Source organism: Syngnathus leptorhynchus, chromosome 2, assembly GCF_054491065.1.
Source record: "Syngnathus leptorhynchus isolate UIUO chromosome 2, UIUO_Slep, whole genome shotgun sequence".
In the NCBI taxonomy this organism is placed as follows: Eukaryota; Metazoa; Chordata; class Actinopteri; order Syngnathiformes; family Syngnathidae; genus Syngnathus; species Syngnathus leptorhynchus.
Window position 1 is genome coordinate 15,939,454 of NC_141196.1, and position 9,859 is coordinate 15,949,312.

General features: G+C 41.3%; 1 protein-coding gene across 1 annotated transcript; it reads left to right on the forward strand.

Annotated features, from left to right (window-relative positions):
* Positions 1-2,695: 2,695 nt before the first annotated feature.
* On the forward strand, positions 2,696-6,477 carry rtn4rl2b (reticulon 4 receptor-like 2b). The gene is made up of 4 exons (XM_085905344.1): positions 2,696-2,753; positions 4,204-4,430; positions 4,516-4,749; positions 5,084-6,477. Exons 1-4 carry the CDS (start codon positions 2,702-2,704, stop codon positions 5,951-5,953), a joined length of 1,383 nt encoding a protein of 460 aa, XP_085761470.1. The 5' UTR covers positions 2,696-2,701; the 3' UTR covers positions 5,954-6,477.
* The last annotated feature ends 3,382 nt before the right edge of the window (positions 6,478-9,859 follow it).

Consider the following 9,859-nt stretch of genomic DNA (forward strand, 5'->3'; position numbering starts at 1 on the left):
TCTGCTTCCAGAAACAACACAGACAACTCCACTTACCAAGTCTCTCACTGTGCCCCCGCTGTGCAACATGTCCATTCCGTCACTTGGACTGTAAATGTGTGCACATCTCCCGGAGTAGCCGATTACAGATGGAAACTTGCACAACATAGATGACAGAAATAGAAACAAAGGTAGGCGGAAATGAGAATAGAAATGACACCCTATCACCATATGGTTGCTGCTAGAAACACAAACCTACAAATATGAATGGAACACTCAACATGTTGGCAGGTCCATACCACACGTGAGATGGTCGTTCTTAAAATGGTGATACCAAGTATGACATTCAAAAATATTCTGCCAGGCGGAAGTGCAATGGTACAACCACAACAAATTGACATGTGTCAAATGTAAAGTTATAGTAAAAAAGTAACAAAGGATCTGGTTACTTTTCAAAATATATATATATTTAACCCTCACTTAAATAAATAAATAAATAAATAAATAAATAAATAAATAAACCTTTCATTCGTGTGGTTCACCACGGCGAATTCCATATTTGAAAGCTTTCGCATTCCTCCACTTTGTCATTTGAAGTATGACGCAAGCAATGACTCAACATTTCAAAGTCTGGATGGAGTTTGCAACCAAACCCATATTTGATCAGTTTTATGTATTTCTGCACGACTTCACTCTGCTGCTAAAATTTTCTAACTCAAGACGACATTGTTTATAAAAAAACAAAAACAAGTCCCATACACAAGAGCGGTCCTTTCAAGTTTCCAAAGAAAAGTCAAGTGCAACAACTTCTGTTGGTTTGTCTCCTCACTGGCCTGATATACACTGTGGGCAGAAGTGCACACACTGACCACATACTGCAGAAGGTCTTCAGCTGTGAGATGATTTTGCACGTGTTAGATGTAGCCAAAGACAGAGTCAGTGACACATTAATAGAATCAAGACAGATCTTAAGAACATGCTGTGTTTACACCAGTTCAAATGCCAGTGTGCCTGTGAATCACATTGACACAAGCAGGCGAGTGAGAGAATGCATCATTATGGGAGGAGCGGCTAGTGTGTAGATGCACGTTGCATCCACATGACATGCACATACGGTGAACTCACACACTTCCTCCTCCTCCATGGAATCTGCTCCCTTTACCCCGGGGCCAAGAATATTGTATAAAGTCATTTCACATTGACACTTTCAAAGCTGTTCCACAATCCCTACTTGGGTAACTACTTGCTAAAGTCTGTATGGTGAGATGTACACTATGCATCCTCCAATCACCAAAGCCAAGAGACGTCCCCATTGTGAGCATCCTTTTGACATGAAATTTTCATTTACTAAATGTAATTGCTTGGGAACAGATGGAGTGTGTCATGGCAATGCTCACCTTGACCCATGCGGTGGATGAAGAATCGATTTATGAGTAAACGCCCCAAGCCTTGTTATGGAAACCCACGTCCAGACTGCCCTGTTTTCTAGAAAAATGCAAGTGTTAAAGGTAAAACACTATTGAATTAGTCAACTGCTTTTTTTTTTTTTTTACTTTAATAAATAAACACTAGTATTATTTTTTTAAACAAATGATGTTCATAGGGCTTCCACTTGATCTTCATTTGCTGCTCCTTCTGCTTACTCATCCCCAAACCAATCTTTAATTCACATAAACTGTATTCAAAATAGAGCGTTGTTCCATCACATCCCACACATATGCACACACCCGTGTTCCATTGATGCTTATGAATCTGGTCCTTTGTCATTTTACATTGTTTGAGCATACTTGCAAATATTTTTCAACATATTTGCAAATACGAGTTTGCCTGTCAAAAATATTTACACCACATTGGCAGCTCCACGGTTCTGTACACAGCTGCTGTTACGTCATAAAATATATAATATAGTAAAACATGTATGTCGCAACCACTCGCAGTGTCTCCTTGCATTCATTAGTCGATTTGCAACCTGCTGTTTAAATGCATTCCACCATTTCAAGGCAATTGCGTTTGTCATCTGTTGAATTAATTAATTAATTAATTAATTAATTAATGCTAAATGTGTAATTTATTTATTTATTTATTTATTTATTTATTTATTTATTTATTCGTTTGTTTATTTATTTACTTGTTTGTTTGTTTGTTTGTTTGTTTGCTTACACTCTTATTTCCCTACATTGATGGTCAATTAAACTTCTTATTTCGGGTGTACTGAATACAAATCCTGTTGTGAATCTCCGTGGTAAGGAGTAAAAGTAAAAAATAAAAAAATAAAAAATTGAAAAATACGGGACTTACTTCCCACCACTTTGACCTCCTCAGTGATGCTCTATTGTTTTGTAACGTTGTCCGCGTCTGCTGCTCCCTTTCTTGGTTCTTCCTTCTGCGAGTGCCATCCCTCCCTCCCTCCCTCCCACCTAGGATGCCGACGTAGGATGGCATCCATCCATCCATCCATCCATCCATCCATCCATCCATCCATCCATCCATCCATCCATCCATCCATCCATCCATCCATCCATCCATCCATCCATCACCCCGCCCACGCTACCTGGTGGGCGACGGAACCGCCGCCAAGTATAAAGAAGCAGCGGGGACTCCCGAGTCTCACTCGTTTGTGAAGGCACAGCGACTCAGTCCCCGGAGCCGAACGTCAGCAGAGATAGCAGCAAGCAGGCAGTTCCTCGCCGCGCAGGCTAACTCGCTTTCGGTTTTACTCGCCATGGAGACTCGCTGGACCGTGAGGAGCTCCAGAACAGCCCACAACTTCAAGGGTGAGTTGCCTTGCACTCAACATTTTTGGAATGCTTTCTACCTTTACTTCACTGAAATTAATTCAGATGAAAAATGATAAGTGCTTTGATTTCCAATGATTATTATTTTTTGTACTTGGTCATTTTAAAGATTGGAAACTTTCCATAATAAGTAACAAATTACTAAAACTGAAAGTTGATTCTCTGGGAACTCATACATAGTGGGAAAATACATTATAGCATAATTCTGACTAAACATTTCATCATGGTTTTTTTTTTATATACGCAATATAGAAAATATAATAGATAAATATAAAAAATAAAATTAAAAAGCAGAACCCAGGCTGGAGAGGAGATGCTTGGTGGTGCATTTCAGGGTGCATTTTGTTCGAGTGTGTCTTTTTCTATTAACATCTCAGGGAAATTTATAAGATTTGCCATAATATTTATACAGTGTCATCATACACATTTATTCTTACGTTCCTATCATGGTCACGCTTTATTACAAGAGCTAATTAAAACAATGTACTGAAGAAATAAGGTCTTTTATATTAGCGACCCAAAACTTCTGAGAACTAGTGTATTAGGTTGATGTAGTACATGAGGTGGCAGAAAGGTTTTGTATTGGATCTGATTATGTTATGAAAGTTATTGTCAGTGAGTTCTCTGCAAAATAGTCAAATTCATCTATACCTCCTTACATACTGGTTGTTCATGCAATCATGATAGTGAGCTTAATTTGCCATGCAGTAAATAAGACTAACCAAGATTTCAGATCAGTGTCTTATTCCTCTTGAAATCCCAGTCTCGTGTTCTCCTGAAGGTCTAGCATAGATAACGGTTCAACTTGTTGAGAGGTCAAGGGGTGAGCCACTGGAAAATCTTGCGTACAACAGATGAAAGGGTTGTTCATCATTATTTAATGACTCTTTTTTTTACCACTGTCGTCTTTTTGTTTGTGTGTGCCGTCATTCGAGCTGTGCCGAGACACAGGGAAGTAATTGAAGCCGGAGTGAAATTGATCTGGGTTCAGTTACTTCTTTTTGTGTGCCCTCTGCATGGCAAACTCCCCAACGGAAAGTTTTTTTTTCTAGGACATCCGGATTGTAAGTCCCACTTTTCTAGGACATCGGGATCCATTAACATTTTTATGAATTCATACGTATGTGTTTATATTCCTTAAAAAAAAAAAAAAAAAAAGATTGCTTCGTCTACACATCTCAGAGTTATGTAACTCTGACACTGTAGCCAGGACACCCTTAGTATGTTAAGTGATCCAATTGATATGAACGGTTGAATGATTTCTACCATATCAATTATGCACAAGGCTCAGAGAACAAATCACAAATGAATGCACCAAAAAAGAATCGGTGGCTACAAAAGGCAGCATAGAAAACAGTAGAATGAGGCCAAAAGTTGAAATCAATGCCCCGCTCAACATCTCATGTTTTTATTTTCAATTCTGTCATAGGTGGACTGACTCTGTGGCTGATCTTGTGGCTGGTGGTGGTGAAGCCCAGCAGTGTGGCTGCATGCCCCAGGCTTTGTGTGTGTTACCCAACGCCCATGACAGTCAGCTGCCAGTCTCAGAACCTCACCGCCGTTCCGGTCGGCGTGCCTTATGATTCACAACGGGTGTTCCTGCAAAACAATCGCATCACAGAGCTCCGTGCAGATTCTTTTGGCTTTGAAACGCAGGTAAAAATGTCGGACCGGTGTGTAGTTTCATTGCGCTGTTTGAAGGATACATTTCCAATTTTCTCTCTTCTTCATCCAACACAAGGTGCTTTGGCTCTATGGCAATAACATCACATGGATTGAGGCCGGAGCCTTTAGTAACCTCAGAGTGCTGGAGGAGCTGGACCTGGGCGACAACCCCACACTGAGGCGCCTAGAAGGCGGAGCTTTCAGAGGCTTGGAGAAGCTGCAGAGTCTGCACATGCACCGATGCAAGCTTGCCATGCTACCCCATGACCTCTTTCACAAATTGTACAGTCTGCAGTTTCTCTACTTGCAGGTGAAGATTAGAATCATACATATTGTAGCTATACATTTTAAACACGCAATGAAGGTGTAGGCTAAGGGGGTGCGCTATTAGAAGATATTTGATCAAAATCACATATGTACAGTAGACGCTAATTGTTAGCCTGTGTTGCTATGGAGTTTCCCCATTGCATGTTAGCATTAGTTGTTTTAAATGTACTTGTAATCCTCTTGTTTATATCGAGTTGACACTTCAAATCTCTTTTTGGAAGAATATTTGCTCAGTCCAAGCAAAATCTCTACTCTGAATCAATGATCTAAATCTCAATGACTTATTTTCCTCATTTGATGTTTTAACGTTGTTCCAGGAGAATCAACTCCACTTTCTGCAGGACGAGCTGTTCTCAGATCTGGTCAACCTCACCCACTTATTCCTCCATGGCAACCGCATCCGTGCCCTTTCTGAGAATGTGTTCCGAGGTTTGGTCAATCTGGACCGCCTCCTTCTTCACGACAATCGAATCAGGCAGGTCAACCGTCGCGCTTTTCGCGACCTGGGCCGCCTCTCCATTCTTTACCTGTTCAACAACTCCCTTGCTGAGCTCCCAGGCCAAGCTATGAAAGACACCCTGGGCATTAACTTTCTCCGTCTCAATGACAACCCTTGGTCCTGTGGTTGTGAGGCTCGTACCTTGTGGGAGTGGTTCCGCATGGTCCGCATTGCCTCTTCTGAACTGATATGCTCGTCGCCATCGCATCGTCGCGGGCAAGATCTCCGATTCCTCCGGGAGCTGGACTTTGCCCTCTGCCCAATGCCTGACCCAGGCTCCATGGCCGGAAGCACCACGACCACCTTTAGCACCAAAACCCGCTGGTGGTTCTCCAAGCACAAGCCCGTGTCCTCCTCCAAGTTTCACAGCCGTAAGACCACAGAGGCAGTAAAGGCGCCCCCGGTAGGAAAGTCACATTATTTCCCCAAAACCCAACTCGAGTCGTTTCCTCCCAAGTATGAACTATCAGATGACGAAGTGGCTCTCCCTAAGCTCGACCCGGAAGAGGACTGGGACAACTACGTCAACGAAGATTCTGCTATCCGCTGCTTTGAATCCGATTGCCCAACAGGCTACGGCGATCCGTCTTTTTCTTCCCCGTTCTCATCTTTTGCCACCAATCCAGCTCTCCTCCATCCCCTTTCTTTCTGCATACTTGCTTTCTCCCTTCATTTACTTTTTGGCTGAATCTACCATTCCCTCAACCTTTCCTTCTTCTCTCATTCCTCCGTCCTGCTCTTTCCTACTCACAACAAAAAGCCTGGGCTCTTGATCTCTACTTGCTGCTTGAGCTGAAAGTAGGTGGCGGTACACAACGGCAGGAAACAGGCGAGGGAGTCAAAATCTGCTTTCAAAGCAGATATCAATGTAGGCAATATACGGCTAATCATTATTGTTGATTTGGCTGCTGCTTACTAACACATGAGGCCTTGACAATAACGGTGATCATATGTTGAAGGCTGATCGGTGGAAGGTTAATAGACTACACAACACAATAACTAGGAGTGGCATGCGTTTGGTTTTGCTTCTGCGGCAGCAATCGATGCAGCAATTACATCTCGAGGTTTTTTCTACATGAACAACGAGCAACATCAGTTCTGCTGCTTTTCTTTACCTCACCAATGAGGACCCAATGGCTTGAGCACATGGTCCTGACTTTTGCAAGAAATACATGAAGAAAGATGATAGTTTGCGATACGATTGATGCTGGTATCTGGACACTCAGCAATTATAGAAACCGTCAACAAAAAACGAATGTAACAGCACACAGGTGTGCCACGAAGATCAACTTGATTGAATCAAAATAAATATTGATCTAATAACGTGACAACATTGAAATGAAATACATCATCATACCAGAGATAGTGATTATTAAATGTATTTATGTTTGCACGTCGTTCTAGATGTGTTCTCCTTGTTGAACTTGTCTTGCTCTGACCAACCAATCAGATGGTAGAAAAATGCTTACGTCAAAAAAGGTACGTGGTCGTTGGTCAAGATTGATTCCGAAGGCCGGGGGCAGATTAAGATGTTAAATATGGCGGCACATACCGTAGAAGCTGAAATGTGATTGGACAAAAAAATAAAATAAAAGATGTATTCTGGAAAAAATGCATCAAGAAAATAGACTGCTTGGAATAATTGTCAAATAAAAACAAAAAGCATACAAGCAGATCTGCTGAAAGAAAATGAGGGGCCAGGCACAGGATTTGGAACTATGAGTGACTCTTTCCTCAGAGATTGCTAGTCTTGTGCCATCCCGGAGGTGCCAGCAGCACAGCCGCCCACGCTTGTACATGAAACTTGAAACAACTCGAGGAACTTGAAACACCCATCAGAGGACATAGGCCACGTCAAATATCACACCATTCTCTGCACTGCTGTTGCCTAGTTTTACTTTTCCCTGTTCAGCATTCAATAATGGACTTGAAAACTACATTCAAACAGATGAAATGAATTTTGTTTTTGCATTAGATGATTAGCGATGGCTTTGATTATGATGAGGGTAATTATATGTTGATGCATTTGTTTGGTATCAATACAGTTGGAGCTTTATTGAATTAGACAACTGTGAAGAACAACGCTCATCGAAGCCGTTTGTATACTCAATTTTTATCAAACTGCTTTTGCATTTGATCTGAGAAGTCATCTCATTCTGTGTTTTCCAACAGCCAAGTAATTTTCTTTCTTTTATTTCAAATAAAGAAATTATTAGACATATGTGAGTGGGAGTTCCTTTGTTTCGCTGACTCAAGTAGCCGAGACTGCTCCATAGGTGTTCAATGAACTAAAAAAAAAAACATAACATCATCAACATGCACCAAATACCAACATTAAAATTCATATCAATATTAAAGTCACTTGTGCGAGAGGGACACTGCAAGATTCCAGTCGTGAAGTGAGTCACTGTCCATCGTGTTTGTTGTGCGGGAGTTCATGAATTACGAGCCATTTGTGTGACAGTGTGTTTGTATAAATAACAATACTATTCTCTCTTCACACGTACAGATTGGAACAAATATCATGTGATCCAAAATGTGTGTGCGTGGAAGGGGGGCAGGGGGGAATAGTGTATGTCATATATGTACTTGTAGATGAGATGAGAACTTGTCCGGGAGTTCACACACCCCCTCAACACAATCCTAACTGTTATATTGCTGATTCAAATGTGACAGTGATACATCCACACAAAAGCAAAATGCTGTACATGAACAACCAGCCTTTCACTGGAATGACATTTTGTGGAATTTCTAAAGTTGACTGGCACAAAATTCTGAAATCCAAATAAAAAAGTGACAGTGCAGATGCAAATCTTGACTCGTGCAATCTAAAATTGCACGAACGAGAATGTTCTGGCTGCTTAGTACAAGACTGGGCTAAAGACATAGCCAAATATAAATTGGAACTGCGCAGTACTCGAAGAGATATTTTAAGGATGTACGACAAATACACTATAACTTCTACAAGTGATCTCAATTTGACCTTTAAACTTTTGAATGCATGTGTGCATCGGTTCAACGCCTCACTATTTTCTGCCCAACTTGCTGTTTTCTAGCAATGAGCTGAACAGCAAAATTCAAAACAATACGCTTACAAGGATTTTCTCGTTAACAGCTTTCTGTGACTCTTCCATTTTCTCTGTTGCACCCTGCTAATGACACAGGCTCAGTTTATTGGCCACTTCCCACCAAGAACATCCTGCGATGGTGAGATTCTGTTGATAGGCGTCATCCTGTTCTCATGATTTCAAAACAGGAACAGCATGATGAAAAGGACCGTTTAAATGCCAATTCTTTTTTTTTTTTTTTGCCAAATCTTTCTCGCTCCGTTTATGGATCTTGAGAATTTGGCCCTCAGCTGTGGAAAAAGCACAGAAACATTTTACAGCAAAGTCAAATACTTGGTGATTGTCACCATATGATGAACATGAGCACAAGCATTGGTAAATAACCATGGAAGTCTTTCCATAGCTTGAATTTGTGATTATCCATCATATGGTGTATTTCTCTGATCCCATTTCAGAACACTGTAAGTCATTGCATCGTAACCCTCGCAAAGCTTCCTGTGTGCATCCATTTTTTTTCCATTGTTGTGTGTAGTTTTTGAATGTAAACGCCATTAGCGGAGAGGAAGTCACCTCACTCTGATTATGTGCATGCCCAGCGCCTACTCATTGTCTTCCAAATTGTTTGTGTGCTATTTTCCCACTGGCTTTCCGATCTGGCTCCCTTGTGCGTGCGTTGTATGCTATCAATCATTCTTTTGTCTGGACACCAATTTTCTCTTGCTGTCGCTGTCTCTCGCTTACGCACATGCAGATGCTTCAAACGTGCGTCGGCCTTTATGAGTTGGTGTGTCATTGACGTATTTTGGTGACGTTCACTTTTGCACATGTCATATTTGGATTAGACAAACTGACACGTTTGTACATAGGTGTTTACGGCTCAGTAGAATAGAATAGAATAGAATAGAATAGAATAGAATAGAATAGAATGGAACAGCCAGAGACCAACTTTTATAAGTGCTCAACGACAGCCTGTATTGACCAGTTCTTTTTGTCAGGCTCATAGTAACCTGAGTCTTTGAGTCAGTAACTGATGCTGGGTGTCAATCCACCAACAGCGTGGAGAGTAAAATAATGAGGTTGTCCAATGAGACCCGATATCAGAGCTACTGTGTATCAGAAACAGTCATAACACAGTCAAATTAAGAGAGAGAGAGAGAGAGAGAGAGAGAGAGAGAGAGAGACTGAGAGAGAGCGAGAACGACAGAGAAAGTGAGGTGGATAGAGAGACAAACAGACAAATAGACAGACAAACAGGCAGACAGACAGACAGACAGACAGACAGATTTACTCACTCATTAATACCAATTAATGGCCACAAGAGGACACCAGCGACTGCTATCGATGCTTGGTATCGGCAACCTTTGTGAGACCTCAATACCTTGAAATACGTACCTGAAATACATCCCTGTATCTGCCCGATACCAAAACCTGGTATCAGGATCCATTATCCAAAACCCTAATCAGTGTTATAAATTGTGTCCCAACTTTGAAAGCCTAATCTTAGACTAGACACCTAATTTGAAATA

Excerpts from the sequence above, each read along its gene's own strand:
- rtn4rl2b (XM_085905344.1), top strand. The coding sequence starts at position 2,702 with ATGGAGACTCGCTGGACCGTGAGGAGCTCCAGAACAGCCCACAACTTC. Across the intron at positions 4,431-4,515 it reads CTTTTGGCTTTGAAACGCAG|GTGCTTTGGCTCTATGGCAA; the intron begins GTAAAAATGTCG and ends ATCCAACACAAG. Across the intron at positions 4,750-5,083 it reads TGCAGTTTCTCTACTTGCAG|GAGAATCAACTCCACTTTCT; the intron begins GTGAAGATTAGA and ends ACGTTGTTCCAG.